General features: G+C 35.5%; 3 protein-coding genes across 3 annotated transcripts; 1 reads left to right on the top strand and 2 right to left on the bottom strand.

Moving 5' to 3' along the window:
• The first annotated feature begins 11,229 nt into the window (after positions 1-11,229).
• On the top strand, positions 11,230-12,195 carry LOC125406193 (olfactory receptor 8U3-like). The gene has a single exon (XM_048443089.3). It carries the CDS (start codon positions 11,230-11,232, stop codon positions 12,193-12,195), a length of 966 nt encoding a protein of 321 aa, XP_048299046.3.
• A 4,369-nt stretch (positions 12,196-16,564) lies between these two features.
• LOC125406125 (olfactory receptor 5M9) lies at positions 16,565-17,497 on the bottom strand. The gene has a single exon (XM_048442981.3). It carries the CDS (start codon positions 17,495-17,497, stop codon positions 16,565-16,567), a length of 933 nt encoding a protein of 310 aa, XP_048298938.2.
• Positions 17,498-22,079: 4,582 nt separating this feature from the next.
• On the bottom strand, positions 22,080-23,024 carry LOC146894200 (olfactory receptor 5M3). The gene has a single exon (XM_085690071.2). The coding sequence runs from the start codon at positions 23,010-23,012 to the stop codon at positions 22,080-22,082; it is 933 nt and encodes a 310-aa protein (XP_085546197.2). The 5' UTR covers positions 23,013-23,024.
• Positions 23,025-24,513: the final 1,489 nt, after the last annotated feature.

Below are 24,513 nucleotides of genomic sequence, written 5' to 3'. Positions count from 1 at the left end.
CCTCTGTGACTTCAAGGTGTGGTAGCACACACCTTTAATCCCAATGCCTAGGAGGCAGAGACAGAAGCATCTCTGAGTTCAAGGTGTGGTAGCACACGCCTTTAATCCCAGCACTTGGGAGGCAGAGACAAGTGGATCTCTGTGAGTTCAAGGACAGCCTGGTCTACAGTGTTATTCCAGGACAAAGATATACAGAGAACCTGTCTCAAAAAGTAAAAGTAAAAATAAAAAAATAGAGGTTAAAGTAAAGCCACACAAAGATGGAAAATACAATGAGAATCTTGATACTGTATGTTATTATGCTCTCTTTGAATTGTTTGATTGTTGAGGAAGGAGAAACAGCTGCTAAAAGACTTTTGTTTATAAATGCTGCTGAACTAACCTAAGATAGGTATTTTGAAAATACCTTGGCTTCAAAATTGAAGTCAAAAGGTATGGTACTTTGGAGAAGAGATTTTGCTTTTGTTTCCACAGAAAATGAGAAGCTGTGGATTCATTCTGAGTTAAGAAAAATCAGGTTCCATCAAGGGAGGCCACCTGAGAAATCTCCAACAGGAACAGATGGCCAAGATGTCTGAGTTCTACATCCAGAACAGATTCAAGACTGCTGCCTGAGATGATCGAGACTCACAGGATACTCCAGTCATGACTTGATTATAACTCTAAATTTTCTTTAGGTCCCCATAAGATTGTCATCGCCCCCAACCAGCAGGAAGTAGCCTGAAATACTACGCCCACATTCCCAACAAATGGACTATGGGTATTTTCCTTTGTTTAAAAAAAAAAGAGGGAAATGGTGCGGGAGAATTGTCTGTATTCTGTCAATCATATTTTAATAAAACGCTGATTGGTCAGGCAGGCAGTATAGGCGGGAAAGCCAGACAGGACGTAGGGGTGGAGCAAAGAGACTGGGAGTATTCTGGGACACAGGAAGCCCTCAGCCACTCCTGCGCAGACCACTGAAGAGGCAGCATGTAACTTGCCCAGCTGAGAAAAGTACGGAGCCATTATGGCTAACATAGATGAGAATAATGGGTTAATATAAGTTATAAGAGTTAATAAGAAGCCTGACCAAATGGGCCAATCAGTTTTATAGCTTATAGAGATCTCTGTGTGATTGATTTTCCTTGGGGCTTGCTGGCTTGTTGGGGTACCGGGCAGGACAGAAACCCCAACAAGCCGGCCCCCTCATGTTACATTGTCTTTCTGTGTCTGGGACACCCTTCAATATAATATTTTCAATGTCATGCATTTATCTTCAAATTTCATGGTTTCATTTTTCTGTGACATTGAATAGAATCCCACTTTGTATATGTAGCACACTTTCTTCATCCATTGATCAGTTAAAGGACATTTGGTGTCTACACATATGTATATATGTGTGTATGTGTATGACAAGAACAAATAAAAACAGTATCATGATACAGGAGTAGTAAGAATGAGAAAATGGAGAGATGGAAATGATATAAATATAATACCATGTGTGAAATTTTCAAAACCTAACAAAAAAGTAATTTAAAAATAAAACAATAAAATGATGTGGCCAAAGAAAACTAAAAAGAACTTCAGTGGCATAATGGGAGCAAAGGCACAAAGTCCATCTTCAACCAATGAAGGACAAGGAAGGGGAAATAGCAGAGATGAAGGGGCCATGAATTCATGGATCCGTATGAGTCACACATATTTTCTAACTCCTATAATATAACTCCTATAATAGGATATAACACACATATATCTAACTCCTATAATAAAAAAGCAATAGAGTGTTTCATAAGAATGATATTACCAGAAATTGTTTTATAAAATGTCTCTTAAAATTTATAAGAAACCAAACTTAATGTAATGCTATATCATATCTGAAAAATTCTAAATGGGGACATTATCATAAAATGAATAAAATTGCAAGTTAAATAAATATAAATTCTGGTCTGTATACATGAACCTATAAGAAATGAGAAAAGGAGCTGGAGAGATGTCTCAATTTTTAAAACCACGTGTGCTCTTTCAGAGCATCCACGTTTAATTCCTAGCACCCACGTGACAGCTCAAACCATCCAGTTCCAGGTGATCCAAAGTTCTGCTCTGACCTTCTTGGGTACCAGACACGTACTCGGTACACATAAATATATTCAGGCAAAACACTCACACACACATGAAATATATCTATTGTTTTCAAATGAAGTAAGAGAATGCATGATTGGACTGTTTTACTATATTTGTGAGTAAGGACATGGTAATATTAGTTGAAATATAAGAGTTGCTTTGGCTAAGACATATAGAAAGAAAAAGATATACATCAGACAATTCGACTTTGCATGTATAAATGTGTGCAGAATGTATAGGTTAAAATGTATCCATTGGAACTTATTAACATATCATTTGAGGCCATCACAATACATACAAGGGAGAGGCCATGACTTGCTCCAATGTAGGTGAGTATCAGACAGTACTCTAAAAATAAAGTGGTAAAGGGGGGCTACAAACTGTGGATAAAGGGGGTATCAATGGATTTTAAATGATTGTAAGGAAACAGAAAGAATAAAGGGAATCCTGACTAAACGAAACGGACTGAACTATTAATGAAAGCAGGCAATGTTGATCAAATGTCATTTGATGTGAGGGATGAGGAGGCTGACTGTATAATGAGAGTGATGTTTTTAGGAAGGAGTGATCAGAAGTCCTTGCCGAACTGACTTTGTAGGGTTCTTTTCTAAAGCTGAGTATTATAAACACATATGGGCCCAGAAAGAAGCTTGATATCCTAGGTAAAATTTGGTCAAATAAATAGCCTGAACCTATCTTTTATTTATCTTTAAAAATTTATCTTTCTATCCTTCAATCTATCTATCTACTTAAACAACACAATATTCATGATTTTTTTACTACAGACAATATAAGTATATACAAGTTACTACAGTTACAAGTTGTTATAGTTACTAAAGGGATTATGTGCCTAATTACCATTGAATAAATATAGGCATATAATTTAATATATACAAAATATGTGTGTATAGTAGTGACTAATTCCTTCAGTCTTGCATGTAGTCAAATTATTTACATAATTTGATTCTTTATTTTCTTATCTGAAATATTAGAAAATTAAACCAAAATTATGTAGTACTTGTGAGTATCAATGGCACAATGTATAGATATATTTCTTATAACTTACTTGTGACATATCATAGACACTCTTAGTGTTTAGATAGACATTAAATAGTCCTGTTGTAAATAGTATTTTAATTGTATAATTGAGATTTGGACTTTATGATCTTCCCATGTGTGCCCAGGTAAATTGTAAAGGTTCTGGGCACAAACTGAGTGAAAGCAAGCTCAAAATTTTTCCAACTAAAATGTTTTGTTTCCCAAAGGAAAGTGCTTCGATGTAGAAAAAGGAGCTGGCCCTGGGGAGTCGTAATTATCTCAATATATTCAAACTAAATTCATTAATCTTAATGAAAAAGTTGAAACTTTGTGTTTGCTGAGAGTGCATTTGGATAATATGTCCCCACGAAAAAGCTATAGAATCTTTCACTCTAATAAGGCCCCTGGAAACTGATTAGCAAGTAAACTGAAGTTATAGTATAGGGAATTCTCTTGGCAACGCGGAGTTTTATAATAGGACCCAAAGAGACAGTTTCATCATCAACACTAAAGCAAACTCTGGTTTCAGTTTCTTTTCCCCGAATGATCAGGAGTTGTTTAATTAGAACCAAGAAATGAAAAACTGCACTTAAAGAAAATGGCACTTTGCTTGCTATCGTAGCTCCTCTGAAGTTTTGAGATCTGACAAGAATTAGAATGACTGAGCTCTCTGTTTTCAGATTTTACAGGATGGCCAACAGCAAGGACCTCCTAAACTCTGTGTTGAGATATTACAGTGCACAGCATAATTAGAGAACATGATCACTCATTAAAACTTTTAAGATTGATAGGGAAACTGCAACTAGTAACCTAATTAAAATGCTTGACATTCACTAAGTATAGAAGTCACTGCTAGACAAAATACATTAAGGAAACTAAGAGTTGCCTGGCCTCTCTTTACTCAACAGAGAAATCCAGGAGTCAATTAATACAGACGCAATTCACTCAAAAGATATTAAATAAAACTCAAATATGCCCATGTACATCTGAACAATGAGCAATGAGATATTCTGTGTGAGCAACTTGAATAACTGTGATAGTCTGCAAGTTGCAATGATTAGATTATTGATTCCTACTTATGCATAATAGCATTTTGAGCTGAGCTTAAATAAGATGCTTGACTATACCTTGATCATTTTCTGAGAACACAACCAGCCAAAACATAACCAGCCTCAAACACCTGTTTTCATAAGTCACCCTGGTTTAGCCCTAGTGACATATACTTGTTTAAATGAGGAGTTTGAAATTTTTTATGTAAGTAAATAGAAATAATTTTATACATGCTTGTTTACAAGGAAAAGCATCACAGAGGATATCTACACGTAGCCACTGAACCTCCTTGAATCTCACAAGAAACATTGAAAGCAGGCATGTTAAAAGTAAGGGAAACCTATGTGCAGTGGGATTTGGATTGAAATGAAACGGAAAATGAAAACACAGAATTAAGTATTGTCTACACAGATGCAATTGATAATATTGTTCAATGTCTGGATAAGACAGAAATACCCTATTGATACTATTGATCAATGATTAGATAAGAGAGAAACACTATATTGGTTTTTAAATTTATTCTATTACACAAATTTGCAAATGTATAACTGAAATTGAAGTTGCATTTTCTTAATATAAACGTGAAGTCAGGAGTCATTTTGAGTTCATTGAATCAACTTGTGAAAAGGCCCCAGAAAAGAGTACCACAGTGTTGTGTACACTGTAGCAGGCGTTCAAATGAGAAATTGTGATTCCATGTCCAACAACGTTCAGGGGTTATCAACAGAAAAGTTATGGTCACAGAGAAAATGGGTATTAAAAATGCAATTGATAGAATTAGATAGTGAAAAATTTAAGTAGACTAATGTGTGTATTTCTTCTATATTCATGTTATAAAGATTATTCTTATAAACTTAGTCTGTTTGAGTTTGTCGGTAAGAGTCAGTAAGTGCATTAAGAACAAAGGAAAAGAGAGGAGATCTGAAGAGATGGCTGAGCACTTTCTGCCCTTGCAGACCTGAATTAGGTTTCCAGCATTCACATAAGGTTGCTCACATAAGGAGATCTTACTCCCACTTCTGACCTCTGTCAATACCTGCACACATATATGTATATGTGTAAACATACACACAGACACAAGCACATACACATACATGAAAATAAAAAATAAAAGTATAAAGAGGAAGAACATTATTCAATGAATTTCTTAAATTTATTTGAGTGTTTATTAGTAATAAACATATATATAGAATTAGGAAGGCAACAATAAGAAAAGAGCATAATTAAGCTTCTGTGTTGTGAATCAATTTTGATTATCATAAAATTATTATCATAAGTGAATGAAATTGAGAAGTAGAAGTTGCTTCTATCATCACAATTTTCTCCATAATCCCTAGTGAAGGTCTTTGGGAGGGCGGCAGGTAACTGGAGGCATAGAGAAGATGCAGAAAGCTAGCAATGATATGAAAGTGAAAAGACTAAATTATTAGCAAAGGGTAGCCACATTCCTATTATTTCTGAAGTTTGTACAAGAAGGGCCAATGAAAACTGCTTAAATAATGATATGATATTATGAAGCCAATTACAAATATGTACATATAGGAACAAATACACCCAGGATTAATTGTTTAGTCATACATCACTATCAACCACAAAATCCTAACTGACTATAACACAGGAAAGAAAGAGCAGGTGCTGGGATGACAGCTGAGTACTTAAAGAGATTGTTGTATAGCTTGAAGACCTAAGTTCAAATCCCAACCTTCACGCTAATGCCAAGTGAGCATGGGGACCCTGAGCTCTCAGACCTGAGTAGACAGAGACAACAGGTACCTGAAGTGTGCTGGCTAGCAAATATACACGAATTTTTGAGTTTGGGGTTTATAGAAAGACTTTACCTTAGTAAATAAAGTGAGGAAAGATCAATGAGGACACTGGGTATCAGCATCTGCCCTTTATACACAAGTGCATAAAATGCTTATGACCGTGAATGGAGCATGTCCACACCATGTGCATATATACATATATAAAAGAATTGCTATAAAGTATAAATACTTGAGGAAGTTCAAGGTGTGACAGTTGAATATTCTTAAATAATAATTTAGCACAGTATGTTTCCTAGAAGGGTACTTCTACTGTTTCAAAGAAGTCAATTCTTCCTTCAAACTAAACTACAAATATGCAATTCAAATCAAATGATCAGTGGCTTTTTGTTTTAAATATATATTCTAACCTTATGTGCACACATATAAATTTATGTACATATGTAATAGTTTCATGGTAAGAGATGGTAGTTCTATAATAATCTTAACAATATGGCCTACTATATTTAATAAGAGTTTTATTAATGGACCAATGCAGAAACTACAGAAATTCACAAAATGTATGCTAGTAATCCAAATTATTTTGACAGCATTCTTTTAATCCTTCCTTATATTTAATTTCAATAAAATGACAAATTCTATTTTAGAGTAGGTTCCTATGCTATCCCTTCTCATACAGTCATAGATTTTCTTCACTATGGAGTATAATTTTGGAAAAGATGCTTCACTGTGCATTTATATCACACTCCTCTATTAGCACATACTGCTTAAAATTGTGGATTTTATCTGCATTTAATCACTACTGTTTCTCAGGACATTGCATACTATTTGGAACTTGTAGTTTCTTGATATTTTAAGCAAATGACATAAGTAAGTTATCATTAAGGAAGGATCCAATAATTAACCAATTGTATGAAGAAAATAAGAATAAAATTTGGAATGTTTGGTTAAACCCACATATTGATGTAAAATTCAGATTTATTAAAGACTACAATGAGCCCTGAAAAAACATTTAGGAAATGTCAATATAAAAATGATTAAAGTAAAGAGTGTCTGAGAAAACACAAATTCATGAGGCTGAGTGAACCTGGTGAGTTTGAGGTTAGGGTAGAGAGAAGAAGGGAAGATTTAGTGCAGGCATCAAGAAACCCAGAAAATCAAGAGGGGAAAGCTGTGTTGTTTATCACGAGCAATGGTGAGAAGTTTGTCTTCTACTCTGCATCAACAAAACAAACATCAGCAATGCGCATTGAGGAAAGTCGTCACTTAATTGTATACTAAAATAATATAAAATACAAATGACTACCAAGGATATTGTGGTTAAAATAAAAATAAAAAAAATCCATTGAAACAGACATCCTAAGTAGAAAATGTTTCTATTAGAAAAGTTGCGGGCTTCAGTAGCGAAGCTGCCAACGCATAGGTGAATGGAGCATACAGAGTGTTTATCATAAGCCAGAAATCCAAAAGAATAGGTGTAAAGGACATCAGAGTTTAGAGAAAGGATTTCTGCCTAACATGGTTTCCTTGCACTATGCATCAGAAAAGAACAAATAGCAACAGTATGTGGAACCTGATAGTCTAGCTTCAGAGGAGGACACTGTGTGAGGAGATGTATCAAAATATTTGTGTATAATACCTACTTGACAAGTAACGAAAATTAAATAAATTTAACAAAAATTATTTTAATAAATTAATTAAGAAATACATAAAATATAGCAAAATAAAATATAATAAGACAAACTAACAGAAAGGAAAGAGACAATGAGAAGGAACAAGAATCAAAGTCCCCTTGTTCACAAACTCAGAAATCCCATAAAAGCACTTAAACTAAATGATTTTTGTCTGCCCTTTGTTTACCAGACGAGAATTATCACTCATTTAAAAGACTAAGAGAGAATCTTATATAAATAAATGTTATATTTATTGCTATTTAAAAGTCAAAATTATTAGTAACCAAAACAAAGTTATCTTCAACTTAATGTACATTTACTATGGGGGGTTAGTGAGCACATATTTTACTCTGTATTATGACTATACACTTACATATACTTTATGCCATGAAATATTTTTTCTTTTACAAAAATAAAAGAAATAGTAAAATATAGTATATCTACTAGTGTTTTTTAAATTCCAAGATTTTTTTTAAACCTCATGTAGAAAATAGTTGATTTTAATTGCTTTTGGAGATCATAATTAAATTCTATAATTTCTCACTTCCCTTTCCTCCCTCCAAACTCTCCCATATACCCTTGCTTGACTTTTGAAAATTCAGGTATTCTCTTATTAATCATTGTTATTTGTATATAAGTATATTATTGATTTTATTAAAATATTTTAATGAAAAAATATTGTTTAAATTCCTATTGTGGATGAATAGTGCAGGTACCTTAAGCTTGCTGACAATACTGCAAATATGGAGAATCCATTTTTTTAAAAAAATAAGTGCTTAAATATATGTACATATTTGCTTTTTTTTGAAAGTAATTTTATTAAATTATAAAAGTTTCCATTTCCGCCCCTCTTCCCAACACCCTCCCACTCCCCCCACTCCCTCTCCTCCTCCTTCTTCGTCCCTTAGGGTAGTCAGGGTTTCCTGCCCTGTGGGAAGTTCAAGTTCCTCCCCTCTCCCTCCAGGTCCAGGAAGGTGAGTATCCAAACAGACTGGATCCCCAAAATCCAGTATATGCAGAGGAAACAAGTCCCAGTGTCATAGTCAATGGCTTTTCAGAAAGACTTCGGGCCAGCCACATTCAGAGAATCCGGCCAAATTCTGAGAATCTGGTTAGATCACGTCCTCGTTCAGTCCCAGTCCAACTGGCCTTGGTAAACTCTCATTAGATCCGTCCCCTTGTATCAGTGGGTGATAGCATCCCTCGCAGTCCTTATTTCCTTTTTCATTTTCTTCGTCCTTCTGCTCCTCATTTGGACTTGGGGGGCTCAGGAGGTAGGAAATAGACAAGAGTCCCAGGTAACCTCGGGTGCATGGGGGGGGGGTTGTTGGAAGGGGAGAGGGTTAGAGAGAAGGGAGTAGGGGAGGAATGGGGAAAGCTCGGTGGACCGGTATGGGGGGGAGGGAGGAAGGATGAATATGGGATCAGGGAAGAATATATTTCAACTAAGGGAGTCATTTTAGGGTTTACAGGAGACTTGATTATATATGGGATCCCAGGTCCAAGGAGAGATCCCCAGATTGTTCTCTGGACAGAGGAGAGGGTGCCTGAACCGGCCTTGGCACATATTTGCATATATATGTATATAGATATAAAAAATTTTAAAATATAAAAATATAAAGTGTAGATTTAGGAGGCAGAGGACACAGGAGAGTTTGATGAGTTTGATGTGGATGAGATAGGTGGACTGATAAATACAGAGTTAATATATGAAGCTCTCAAACACCAATTTTTAGATATTTAAAAATAGGAGTTATGCTTACTTTAAATAAAGATAATTTTTATCATTTTTACTTTTACACTTGCAAAAGAAAAAATGAGATAAACTGTCTAATTAAAACTCTCTAACTCACAGATATAAAACAGAGAATTGGGAGCTGTTAAAACATTCTTCAGACGAAACCCTCTAAGCTGGAAACACAGCAAGAGAGAGAGGAAGGTCAAAAAAGAAAGTAACTATGTTAAAAAGAGATGTGCTGTTTGCATGTAAGCAAATTTTGTTACTTCATTGTAGGTGAGATGATTCTGATTCAAATATGACCTCATGACACCTTTGCCTTCAGAGGCCAGTCATTTTCTCCTTAGAATTTCCAAATGCCAGTTAGACCCAGGAGAGCCAGTGACCTTGGAGACTACCATGTAAGAATACTAGGAACAAACACTGAAAAAGAAACATCACAGAGACATATATACACCAGTGTCACTCTCTAACCTAGAGAAGAGCCTTAAAGATAATGGCAACACTCAGGCCACGACTTCTTCCATAACCAGGTAAGGAGTGACATTCTGCTGATTGTTTGCAGTAGCTCCCTCCCTCAAGTCTTCCATTAATTTTCCTACTCAGAACTTGTCCAGTTGTGCTGAAGATACACAAACACATACAATACTTCAACAATCCCATGCACAAAGTAAATATTCCCTCAAACACTCCTTGTTTCCTGCAAATGCTAGAGAAAATTTAATGAAAAAAATAAACAATTCTTGTGAAAAATGAACATTTGTTTGACTGAGAATTGTCTTTCTCCTAAGAGACATTTTGAATGGTTTGAAAGAAAGTATATGTCAAATACAGATCCATGGTTGGAGGCAATACACTAAAATGAGGACGATCTTTTCAAGAAAATGAGATTTATAAATGTGTTTTGATGGGACTTCATGTGTTTTATAACTTTCCATTTTATTATGGATATATCTGGAAGGAAAATAAGCTTTATCTCGGTGAACTTTTAAAGGAAAGTGTCCTGTGCCGACCAAGTTCCTATTGTTTCCTTCACAGCATCCGAAGAGAGATTTGCCACAGAGGTCTGGAAATGGAAGTGCAATCTCTACATTCCCACATCTGAAATTTGGGCAATACGAACCAGTATTAAACTTTGTCCAATTTTCTATTCCATTTGTTTCCTAAAATGCTGATATGAGAAATTAAAATTATTTTAATTATTCAGGTGAGTTCATCAGTTTTATTCTAACAACCTTCTTTCAAAATGGGCTTTTACTCTACCAATTAGAAACTAGATGGTTGGGACAGAAAATGTCTTATGTCATTCATAGATGGATAGATAGATAGATAGATAGATAGATAGATAGATAGATAGATAGATGATAGATATTTATATTTGTATGTATATAGCAAAATAGTAGTAAATATATATAGTTGATGTCTAGGTTTTAACAAACACATTGGGCAAAACATATAGTTTTAATCTTATACTAAAAAAGAGGAAGTTAAAATAATAAATTTTCAGATCACCCACAACAATCTATTAGAAAAGTTTTCTTATCATCAAATGATTGTGGATGAGAGAGCAGTGTTTTTTCTGTTTAGATGTGATATGCTAGGGAAACAATCAACCATTGAACAATAGCCACAGCCCAGTTGGTTTACTTTATTTTTCTAAAATTTGCATATTTGCTTTGAAAATTAGAAGCCATTGGGAGAGTGTAAAATTGATATATTTGCTGTGCTGCTGTATTGAACAGCATTGTCTCACAAACCATATCACAGAAGAGTGGAATTTGATAGCAATGTCTTTGTCCCCCCCAGCAATTTGTCTTTTTAGTCTTGTTTTGGTTTTGCTTTTCAGCTGTTAACACTTGAAGAAATGCCTAAAAAGAACCACACTGGTGTGACAGAATTCATTCTGTTAGGGTTTGCAGTCCATAGAGAGATAGAAATCATTCTCTTTCTGATCATTCTAGTGGTCTACAGTCTGACTTTGGTGGGAAATGTAGGAATGATTTCATTAATCAGGTTGGATTCTCGACTTCACACCCCCATGTACTTCTTCCTCAGTAATCTGGCATTTGTGGACCTTTGCTATTCCTCTTCAGTAGCCCCTAAGTTCCTGGAGACTTTACTCGCCAATAAAAGGTCTATATCTTTCTATGCTTGTGCAACGCAGCTTGGGTTTTTCTTGAACTTCTTGATTTCAGAGATGTTCCTCCTTGCTGTCATGGCTTACGATCGCTATGTGGCCATTTGTAACCCTCTTCTGTATATGGTGGTTATGTCCCAGAAGGTATGTCTACGGCTTGTAATGGGTCCCTACTTTTACAGCTTTGTGGTTGCTTTGCTCCACACAGTAGTTACTTTCCAACTGATTTATTGTGGTCCTAATGTAATCAATCATTTTTATTGTGATGATGTCCCTTTGATGGCTCTTGCCTGCTCTGACACCAGCCTCAAGGAGATTCTGATATTCATCTTTGCTGGATTCAACATGATCAGTTCTTTGGCTACTGTCCTGATTTCTTACTTATACATTGTGGCTGCCATCTTGAGAATCCAGTCCACAGAAGGCAGGTGCAAAGCCTTCTCGACATGTGCTTCCCATCTCACGGCTGTGACAATATTCTATGGAACACTCATCTTCATGTACCTGCAACCAAAATCAAGCCATTCACTCGACACAGACAAAATGGCCTCAGTGTTTTACACAATTGTCATCCCCATGCTCAATCCCATGATCTACAGCTTAAGGAACCAAGAGGTAAAGAATGCTCTGAGGAAAGTCCTTGAAAAATGCTATGTAGTACCTCTAAGACACCTCAAGAAAGGAATTTCCTGATCAGGACCAATGTAATATACAGACATGTCCTATGTAGCTCTGAAATAAATTCATTTTTATCATACTTCTGAGGAATAAAGTCCTTCCATTTGCTATGTACATGTTAGAGTTCTCAAACATTACAAACACAATAGAAGATCATCAGAAGTAGACAGATTAATGATAGAAGATATACAGATAGAAGATAGATAGATAGATAGATAGATAGATAGATAGATAGATAGATAGATAGTTTTCTCGGATATTATTGAGACAATAAAATACTTTCCATACAAGCATGAGGTCCTGACTTTGAATCTAAAATTCCCACCTAAATTTTAACATGATAATGGACATCTATAGTCTCAGTACTCCTATGGGAAGATTGGAGTCTGGGACAGAAGATCCAAGAAGTTTATAAGCCAACTAACATGATGTGGACAATGATGAAAAGTAGGAAATGTTGTCTCAAACAAGATAGGAGGTGACAGCCAACAACAAAGATTGTTCTCCGACGTCCACAGAGACATAATGGCACAGGTGTGCCTCTGCTAACACAAGAACACACACACACATTAGATTTTTTTTTCAAAAGACACTAATTTAGCTCTGATGTCACTGAAAAGAAAGTTCCTACACAGTTGGTATATCTAGCTTTGGCTTTCTACTTTCTTTTCTGTTCAATACATTTAGTAAAAGATTAGCAGTTAAACCAAAGATGTGATATTTTAGGAAAAACTTTTAAAATTTACTTGTTTTTGCTAGTAAGTATTTTTTCTACTCTTATTTAAGTTTGTCATGTGCATATCTGGTATGTTTAAAAGCTAGAAGACGGTGTCAGATTCCCTAAATCACTAGTTGGCGCTGAGTCTCTAACCAAGTTCCTATGTAAGGGAAGCAAGTATTCCTAACTATTTGAGCTATCTCTCCAAGCCTGTGGATATCTCATGATCCCATGTAACTCCTTGCACTTTATCTGGACCATGTATGCTAGTCACCACTTTTCACTGTATCTTTTACAAACACAATAGTTGTGACTTTCTGAAATTACTTTCTGTCACAGTTAAGGCTATGTGTCAAGAGGACTACACAATGTTGCCAATTCCTTATCTCAAGATGTATCCATGAGGGTGTTTCTAGAAGAGGTTAGCACTTAAAATCAACAGAGAAAGCCATCTCACTAATGTGGCCAGGCATAACCTGATCTGTCTAAGACACAAACAAAACAGAAAATGTAGTGATTGGGTGATTTTCTTCCTTGCTTCTTTGAGCTGAAGTGCCTGTCTCCCCTCAGACACCAGATAATGGTTTTCAAACCTTTAGATCCTGAGACTTATGTCAGCTCATCCTCATCGGGGTCAATTTGCAAGCCTTCAGCCTAAGGCTGGAAGACTTTTGAGTTCACAGGATATTCAGCACATTTTGAATTAAATCATCTACCAATGCATATTTTTCTTTGCAAGTATTTTGGAATATTTAAGCCAACAGTCACATGTGGGAATGCTTACAATCTAGCTGCCTGTCTGTCTGTCTGTCTATCTATCTATCTATCTATCTATCTATCTATCTGTCTGTCTGTCTGTCTGTCTGTCTATCTATCTATCTATCTATCTATCTGTCTGTCTGTCTGTCTATCATCATGTATCATCTTTCATTTTATGCAATCCCTTTAGGTTTATCAGTCTAGCAAAACATTCATGGAACCAGTTGACAAGCTGACATTTTCATTGTGGAAATCAAAAAACCAGTTTCTGGAGACTATTTCTTTCTCTTACCTATCTCAAGAAATACTGAAGACTTATGTCTCAATTACCCAAGCAAAGAGTGATTTCAAAATATTTTTTCAGTTCTTGAAAAAGTGAAGATATTGGAATAGAGTAGATGTAAAATGGAGTCTCTTAAATCTTAGTAGCCAAAATTGTCACTATCAAGAATCTAAGGGTAGAGATCTGTCTGGGAGGAGTCAAAGGAAAGTAGTCCAACACTTCATTAAACACATGATGAGGTAGCTCACATTTGTGAAAATTGAATAATCCCTGCCTTCTAGGAATAATATTATCCACCAAGAAGGGGATCTGTGTAGAAATGATATGTTTAAAATTATACTTTTAATTACTTTTAAAACTAGTAGGTCTTAATAGGCTTGCCCTGCCCATATATATATTAAGTTTTGCTTAATCCACCACTTATCTTCTCCTGTTCCTCACCTCCCTGTCTCCCTTCCCCATAAACATTTAAACACAATATCTCCCTGACCTCTTTCTTTCGTATCTCAAGGACTCTACTATCTCCTCCAAATATATTAAAATTGTGTTTCAAGAGAACAAGCTTTCATAATATATTTTATGTATGTCCTTCATTTTGATTAGCCATCTTTAATTCTGCCTCTTCATTTTCCCATACACTATGCCTGCTTCCATGGTTATCTACTCCCAAAAGTCCCTTTTTTTATTTTCATTTTACCTCTTTTTTATAAGCAGGTATTCTAATGAGTACTGTTTATAGTTTCTTAGTTTTCAAATACGCTCATGTTAAACACACAAAGCAGTAGATTTGAAATTAGAATCCACCCACACGTGAAAGAAAACATGCAGTATTTGCCTTAGTGCATCTGGATTGTGTCTCTCAGTGTCTTAGGTTATGTTTCAAAAGGCATTATGTTAGGTATTCATCGTTGAAAAATGTATGGGCTTAAGTCATTCTAACCATTTGAAAACTTCATTCATTCAAGGAAATAAGTGGTAACTCAAAAGGGACATAAAGCATAACCTGTTTCTCTCCCCCTTGATCCTGCCTCCAACCCTCCTTCTGTACCCACTCCAGCCAACAGGCTCCTTCTAGTTCCCATCCCGCCCTTCCCCCAAACCCTGCCCCAGTTTACCTAGGAGATCTTTTCTACTTTCCATTCCCAAGGAAATCTGTGCATTTCTCTTTAGGCCCTCCTAGTTATCTATCCTGTTTCGGGTCTAGGGAGAAACCTGGTGCCAGGGAAACCTCAGGAACCCAAAAGGATGATTCCCAACTAAGACTCTAGCAATAGTGGAGAAGGTGCCTGAATTGGTCATCAACTGTAAGCACATTGGTGATTTTCCTAATTGCTATCAGATATACTCTATTAGTAACTGATAGAAGCAGAGGCAGAGATCCACAGATAAGCACTGCATTGAGCTCCAAGCATCTTACTGAAGAAATTGTAAAGGAATTATACCAGTTAATTCAGGGTTTGGAATGCAACATATTACTAGCATGAAGGGTTGGAAACAACAACGCAAGGTGTGACATCATCATACTCTACATCTAAAAGTCAGAGGAACATATAACAGAATGTTTCCTTTATTGCCCTTTGGTTTGGTGAAGATAAGAAAGTCTTTTGTACAAGACATTTTGTCATTTAACCGAGAATTCAAACACATGAAAAAGCAAATTACAGAAATACAAACAGCATTAGCTAGGCAAAGTAGATATTGAAGGAGAACCTTAGATTATACTATGATAGTTACAAATTCTCAATGCAGTTTCACTGGTAAAATTTCACTTGTATATGAAAGTTTTGTGATAAACTTTTTGTATCAAGATCATCAGACTTATACACTCCTTGGAAATAAATGAGTTCTGATATTTCTGTTGGAACTATAGGTTTTATAGTGAAGATAAATGAGGTTAACAAAAGCCTTAAGAGGTAACCTTCAACTCCAGTACGGATCCCTCAATCAAAATATCTCTTTCCTTGCTCTCATCTCTGTCCTTCCTCCATCTCAACTATCCTGTTCCATCAAGTTCTCCTCCCTCCTCCCCTTCTCCCTTCTCTTTCCCTTCCCACCCTCTCCTCTCCACCCACCCCAAGAAGGACTTATCCCTACTTCTTGTACTGGTTTCTAGGGAACGTTTTCTCTTTGGACGGATGCTTTGCTCAGCCTAGACATAGTAGGGAGGGACTTTGACCTTCCCCAAAGTAGTGTGCCTTACCCTCTCTGGGGAATGGGGGGGGGGCAATAGTTGGAGGGAATGTGAGAAGGGGAGGAAGAGTGAACTAGGACTCCTGTGTAAAATGAAAAAAAAAGATAGTTTGTTTTCTTTTTAAAAAGAAAAATAAAACAAAAACAACTTGAGTATGGGACTTCCACATTAACATTTCTTAGCAAAACCTATTGGTGATTACCTCCAATAATTGAATTAATACAAGTTCTTAAATAATATATGTTTTCATAACATGGTTGAGTATGTAAGAGAAAACATGCTTATTAAGAGACAATCATGTTGCAAAGTGATATACAGACTCTGGATCTTAGAGTCTATGTAAGGGTTGTTCATTGAAAAGTTTCAACCTAAGGATTTTGTGCTTGATCATACACATTTGTATTACGAAGCCTATAAAATATCTGCTTCTCTGTCATTTTCTCAAGTTTGCCTTGGCGATTGCCTTGCTGACGGCTTCTTTCACATCTTTGTTCCTGAGACTGTATATCATCGGGTTCAGCATGGGAATCACAGTAGTATAAAACACAGCCACCATCTTTCCCTGCTCCACAGACTCCTCTGTGGGTCTTCTGAGATACATGAATATAAGGGTTCCATAAAACATGGAAACAGCTGTCAAGTGTGATCCACAGGTGGAGAACGCCTTTTTCCTGCCGTCAGCAGAGCGCATGCGCAACACCGCGACCACAATGAGCGAATATGATATGAGAACTACTGACAGGGAATACGTGAAGTTAATCCCGGCAATAACAATCATCGTGTACTCTTTAATATACACTCCTCCGCAGGCAATCTTGATAAGAGGAGGATCCGCACAATAGAAGTGGTTGATTTCGAAGTTTTCACAGAAGTATAAACCGTAAGTCCACAGAGTACAAATAAGACTCACTGAGAATCCGTAGACATAAGGCACAGAAATGAGGCGGACACAGACAACCCTGGACATCTTGCTGCTATACAGCAAAGGGTTGCAGATAGCCATGTAGCGATCGAAGGCCATCACAGCCAGGATGTAGACCTCCACGTGGACCAGGGCAATGAAAAAGTAGCACTGGATCAGGCACCCCACGTAAGAAATTGTTTTTCTTTCTGATAATAAGTTTTCCAGCATTTTGGGGGTAACATTGGAAGAGAACAACACATCCACAAAGGACAAATGACTTAGAAAAAAGTACATAGGACTCTGAAGCGGAGGGCTGATGCTGATCAAAATTATCATACCAACGTTGCCCAGCAGCGTGACCATGTAAACCACCAAGAACACCGCAAAAAAGAGTACCTGTAACTCCTGGCGCCTTGTTAAGCCCACAAGAAGGAATTCTGTTACATCTGTAAAATTTGGCATTGCCTTAATATAGAGTCTGTGCTTCCTGCAAAGAAAAACATTTATAAATACATTTTTTATTCTTAAAAGTTTTATTTAAATTTTTCTTATCCTTAGTATACACTTTAAAAAACAGGCAGTTTTTTTCCCCATGTGTCTACTGTTAGAATTAAATAGACTATATGTAAAATGGTTTGCTTGATTGTGTAACAGAAAAGGTTCTAAATTTTCAAATCTGATACGGGGTAGTCTGGTACAAACATCAAGGATTTTATTTAATCTATAGTTAGGAAATTTTATAGGTTATAAATTGTTAAAATAATGGAAGATGCAGAAACTCCAAGATCAAGTTTTCCATAGTGATGATTTATTATGTGATTAGTCCCTAGTTTGCATGTCATCATAAATAATCATTCTTATAATGAAAATTGACGTGTGGTCACTGAAAGTGTAATGAATTTCTGCTAATAAAGTAAATTGTAGTAATTTGAAAATCAGTTTTAATTAATACTGTTCATGTGAAAATCTTTTACAATAGGAGGGAGGGGAAACAAGTCAGGATGTATTTAGTGTGAGATGAATAAATAAAATTAAAAAGAGTTGAATATTACCTCTTAGGATAATTATTATCCAAATCTTTCCTCATTGTAGAATTTGTAAAATCTATAGCTTCAACATAAATAACAAAATCAGAATTTATTTATTTCTACACTCATTTTTAGGAGCATAGAAATTTGATGATTTTGATATTCAAAACATATGGTGGAATGTTCATATACAATTTGTATCGGTGAAAGTGCATTGAGAATATACAAGCATCTTTATAGCCTGAAGTTTTCTCAGTTTATAAAATACAGCTGAAGTCATGGACACTTCTATGTAAAAAACTTGACTTCTTAAAGTAAATAATGCATATTTTCTTATTATACTTTAATTTGCAGTTCTTACAAATGGTATGTCAGTTTTACATATAAAAACATAAACTACAGCATTAAGGCATTTAAGACACATACACTAAAACTAAATCAATTTTTCAGTCATGATCAAATGTGTGCTCTGTCAGTACGTGTAATTACAACTCTGTCTTAACAGGTAACTCTTGATTGTGGAATTCCTTCGACTGCCTAATATATACATATAATTGCAAATACATATGACACAAGACCAGATTTAGAATAATTGTATAATTAGCCAATTATTTTTTCCATGAATAATTCTGTAAAAGGTTTCTGTCTCATTGTCTGTTTTATAAATTGGAAGAAGTTAGAGAGTTAGAAGATCTCCTTGGGTCAAATGCCTACTGTCTGGCAGGATCATGCTGCTAAGCTGTTAATTTGGTACCTTCTTGTGATTTTAATAAGCTCTTTTCAAATGTATTTGATAACTGAGCCTAGCAATATTTTAATGTTAACTGACATTTATTGTTGGTTATTCTCCAAGACAGAAACAAATCAATCAATTTCCAGTTAAGTTTCTATGAATTAATTTGGATTTCTGTAACCCCAGAGATGTCTAGACAAAAAGTCATTACTTCTTTATTCTGTCCTAAATTCTGAGGAACTCTCAAACATATGATCAGGTGACCCGTGACTCATCAATTTATTACATAAATGAATATCATATACCAAAAGAGTAGAATGTGCAATTTACAGACAAGAAAATTTGATTGTACTAACATTGTATTTTCTCAAAAAGATAAACAATAAAATTATACATAAATGGATTAGTTAATCATATCAATTCCCAAATTCATTCATGCATATTTAAAAAAATAAGTAGTCCAATAAATTCCATTGTTAACAAATAATTTAGTGAAAATGGTATTGATTTTTCTTTTAAAGTGGAACGAAGTATTACTATGTTCAGCTATCAATCCACACTGCAACTATCCTAAAACATGCAGACATACCTTGAAGGCAGAAGAGAACAAGAAATGGTCATTTCTCACTATTTATGATATCATTTTGCTCATTAAGAACACTGAGGTAATCTCCCAAAGGTACTTCCAAAATAATTACGAAAGTAATCGTGGCTGAAACACTAGCAACATCTCCTGGGTGGAAGTTGAGTAAACTTGATAAAATAACAGTTCTCAAAACTGAGATCAATATTCTTGACATTGTCTCATTTGTTTCCCACTGGCACAAGGTTCTGCCCACTTTCCTCTGCAAAATGTCAATTCCAGATTCAAATCATATGTGTGAGGAGAGATGATTTCAACAGTGCCTGCTAGATTCTTCTTTGTGTCAATTTCAGATGTCAAAGGGGTCAGGGTTCAAAGTGTAAGCTACTTGTCAGAATTTGGATGGATGGATGGATGGAACTACACAGTAAATTAGGAAATGAACTATAAAGTTCATCTGTAATCAAACTACTGTGTCAATATGCTATGTGAATTTGTGCAAATGTTCCACCTTTGATTGTTTTGTTTATAAAGAATAGAAAAGGTTTTCATAGTGTGAGTGTGGGATCTCAGGTAGCATAGGAGAACCACCTCACTAAACATCAATTGCATATGAAGAATTAAAACGTATATAATTATTTGTGTGATCTAACTTTAACATATTTCAGTATCTGACTTTCTTTATGGGTTTGGGATTAGTGTTAACCTCAGACTGAAGAAAATATGCACATGTAAAATAACTGTGAGGGAATATCTCTAAATCCAGTTCAGACAGCTGACAAGTCCATTAAATCTCAACTGTATTCTTCATCAGTTTTGTTTGCTAAGTTGAAAACAGAACTGTACTCAGGCAAATTCTCCTCTGCATACTTCAACATCAAAGAACCCAGTTGTCCTAAATTTCTTCATACCTATTATGAAGAAAGTTCATGATAGGAACACCTTTGGGCAAGAAATTTATGAATTAATACACAAGAGCTCCAGAAAACAAAGCTGTATCTTTCTATACCAAAACAAAGTTGATTTTCTAAGAATATGAATTTTAATAGAATAAGTTGAAAAATTTCTGCACATCCTTGCTCACAAAAACATATATCTTTATTTGACAGATTCCAATATAACTGATAAAACACAGAGTATTCTGAATAAATTTTCATTCAAATGCAAAAATTAACTAAAATATTATGGTGCCTTATACAAACAAAATAATTTAGAGAAATGCCAGCTTAACTCTATAAGTTAACTCAAGAGAACATATTTTACAGAGGTACATCTCCTTTCAAATTTTCTCTTTGGTCAGTATAAACGTTATTCATATAAGAAACATGAGAACTGAAATATGTGGCCACATGAATATTACAATTGGAAGGATGGGATAAGAGTGAGAAGTCTATTATGTCTAAAAATAAATGTAAAAGTAAATAATTGTAAAATAAAATACAAAGGCCATGTTTTTATTATGAAAATCATAGTAATTTAATGAATTACCCCCTTTACATTCAAAGAAACTATGAAATAAAACTATCAAATAAGCATAAGAAAGAAAGACAGACTCGTGTTCTTAGGCTCATAATTTAAACTTGATATTTCATGTCTCCTACAATCAATTTCTAATTAGATAAAAACACTCTTAGATTACAGCGCTACAGTAATGAAAACAGCCTGGTATTGAGATAAAAACAGAGATGTTGACCAATGGAATCTAATTGAAGACCCAGATCTTAATCCACAAACCTATGAACACCTAATTTTCGACAAAGGAGCTAAAATTATACAATGGAAGAAAGAAAGCATCTTTAACAAATGGTGCTGACATAACTGGATGTCAACCTGTAGAAGAATGAAAGTATATCCCTATCTATCACCATGCACAAAACTCAAGTCCAAATGGTTTAAAGACCTCAATAAAATCTGACCACACTGAACCTGATAGAAGAGAAAGTGGGAAGTAGTCTTCAACACATGGGCACAGGAGACCACTTCCTATGTAGAACCACAGTAGCACAGACAATAAGAGCAACAATGAATAAATGGGACCTCTTGAAACTGAGAAGCTTCTGTAAAGCAAAGGACACTGTCACTAAGACAAAAAGGCATCCTATCGAATGGGAGAAGATCTTCACCAACCCCGCATCAGACAAAGGTCTGATCTCCAAAATATATTAAGAACTCAAGAAACTAGACCTTAAAACTCTAATTAACCCAATTAAAAATGGGGTACTGAACTGAACAGAGAATTCTCAACAGAAGAAGTTCAAATGGCCAAAAGACACTTAAGGTCATGTTCAACCTCCTTAGAGATCAGGGAAATGCAAATCAAAACAACTTTGAGATACCATCTTACATCTGTCAGAATGGCTAAAATCAAAAACACCAATGATAGCCTATGCTGGAGAGGATGTGGAGTAACGGGAACTCTCATCCATTGCCTGTGGGAATGCAAACTTGTGCAACCACTTTGGAAGTTAGTGTGGCGGTTTCTCAGGAAACTGGGAGTCAACCTACCTCAAATTCAGCAATTCCACTCTTGGGAAACATCTAGATAAGAAGAGCTTACTCTAATTCTGGCAGAGCATATTTCCAAGCCTTGTATTTTTCCTTTCTACCCATAAAGAGTATGAAGATACCTGTCCTCATGTTTGAGATAATAACCTGCTTTCCCTGACAAATAATAGAAAACAAAATAAGAGAAGTTTTATTTTATTTTGTTAAGAATTTCCTGCTAATCACTTTGTCCAGGGCTTCCTTGACATCCTTGTTCCTCAGACTGTAGATCATGGGGTTCAACATGGGGATCACTGTGGTATAGAACACAGCCACCATCTTTCCTTGTTCCACTGACTCTTCAGTAGGTCGTTGGAGATACATAAAAATGAGGGTACCATAAAATACACCAACTGCGGTGAGATGAGACCCACAGGTGGAAAATGCCTTGCGCCTGCCTTCTGCTGAGCGCATTCTGAGAATGGCAACGAGAATGAACAAATAGGAGATGATGACAACAATCAAGGAATATGTGAAGTTAATACCAGCCAGAAAAAGCATTGTATACTCCTTTACAAAAGTCCCTGCGCAGGCCATCTTGATGAGAGGGGGGTCGGCACAATAGAAGTGGTTGATCTCAGTTTTCCCACAGAAGTACAAACCGTGAGTCCATAGTGTTGCAGCCAGACTGGTCAGAAATCCATATATGTAGGGGAAAGAAATGAGTCGAATGCAAACCACCCTCGACATTTTGCTACCATAGAGCAGGGGCTTCCCAATTGCCATGTACCTGTCAAAAGCCATCACAGAGAGAATGAAGATTTCCACGTGCACAAGGGCAATGAAGAAGAAGCACTGTGTCAAGCAGCCTGTGTAAGAAATTGTTTTTCTCGTTGACAGCAAGTTTTCCAGCATTTTAGGAGTGACATTGGAAGAAAACCACACATCCACAAATGACAAATGGCTGAGGAAAAAATACATCGGGCTGCTAAGCTGTGGACTGATCTTAATTAATATCATCATGCCGATATTTCCCACCATGGTAACAAGATAGACCACAAGAAAGATAATAAAAAAGGCCACCTGTAGTTCCTTTTGACTGGTTAAGCCCAACAGAATAAATTCAGTCACATCTGTGAAATTGAGCATCTTCTCACGTCTGTCAATATGAGGTATAAGTCTCTGTGGAGCCAAAATGAAATAAATTAGCAAAATATCTTACCATATACTTTGTAAATTTGAAATATATCTGAATATGTAAAATGAAATAAAAAACAGAAAAATGGTTGGCACTCCTTTGAAAACCCAAGAAACCTTCACCCTTTGGTGATTTGAGAATTTACTTATGAGTTTATCAACTGTACTTTTAATAGATATTTTACAATATATTTTCCTAAGAAAACCCTAATACTTTATGTTATGTTAGGCATTATGAAGATAACTTCATAAGTATTCCTCCATCAAACATAAATAAAATTCACAACTCATATGTTCTTCCAGATTCACAGAGATATATGACCTCAAATCTACTAATATGCTATGAGGAATTCTGTGGGAAAAGCTCTAGAATAGCTATTCTTCATACATCACTCAAATTTTTATACATATATACATAGAGAATTATCCATTAAAGACAATTAACGAGAATTTGGAAGGTGTTATATTGGTAACGTGCTCACTTTGCACACATGGAGACCTGAACTGATCCCAGAATCAAGATAAAAATATGGGGAAGGTGATAAATGCACTGAAGAGATGGGGACAAGAGAATTGCGGCAGCTCTCTGTTCATCCAGAATAGTAAAATCACTGACCTTCAGCTTCCCATGTGTACACTATCTCCAAAATAAAAGGTAGCTAGTACATGAAGAACAACAGTAGAAGTTTTCCTTTGGCCAGAACAAGCATACATACACAATTGCACTCACACACACATACAAACATCACATACATACATGCACATGGCAAGAGACACATAAAGAGATTCACCCTCACACAAAAAAATTAGTAGTGAAAGTTCAGTTTCTGTACAACATACAATTCAAGTCTATCTAGAAAGAACTGAAAAATCTCTTTCCTGTTACTCAGAGTTTAAAGGGAATTATTAGCACATCACATCGTGCATGCAACCAGATACAGAAAGCTTTAATATGCTAATTTATGTACAGTTGACTGTGTTACTACGTAAATATCATTAAATTTGCAGCAGCTAAGGTTTTATTTGGAAAGTCTGAGCTGATTATGTGGTACCAAGGATCATCTAACACACTTGAAAAAAGTATAAATAGTGGTACTGTTTATTCCCAAGTTGGTATTCCCCAAAATTAATGTTTTTAAAAATATCACTAGAGATGGTTTCCTAGTTAGAGGATAATAAATTTAAATAGACATATATTCACTCTATTGGTCATATATAAAGCCCCCAAAATATAAACTACAAAGAAAGGAGCCCAATTATCTGTAGCGCATGTAGAAGATTACTTGTGTTCTAAAGTCAAAAATGTGTACATTAGTGTTTCCTTAGCCTATCATTCTATCCCAAGTTAAATAATATATGTAAATATATGTTTCTGAAAATCAAGTATAAAGCAATATTTAATATCCCAGCTAAATATTTCTGTTTCTAATTGTTGCATCTTGGTTGAATCCAG

The sequence above is a fragment of the Myodes glareolus genome, chromosome 6 (assembly GCF_982192425.1).
Source record: "Myodes glareolus chromosome 6, mMyoGla1.1, whole genome shotgun sequence".
NCBI lineage: Eukaryota > Metazoa > Chordata > Mammalia > Rodentia > Cricetidae > Myodes > Myodes glareolus.
Note: the sequence above shows the minus strand (reverse complement) of the source record. Positions and strands in the feature narration are given on the sequence as shown.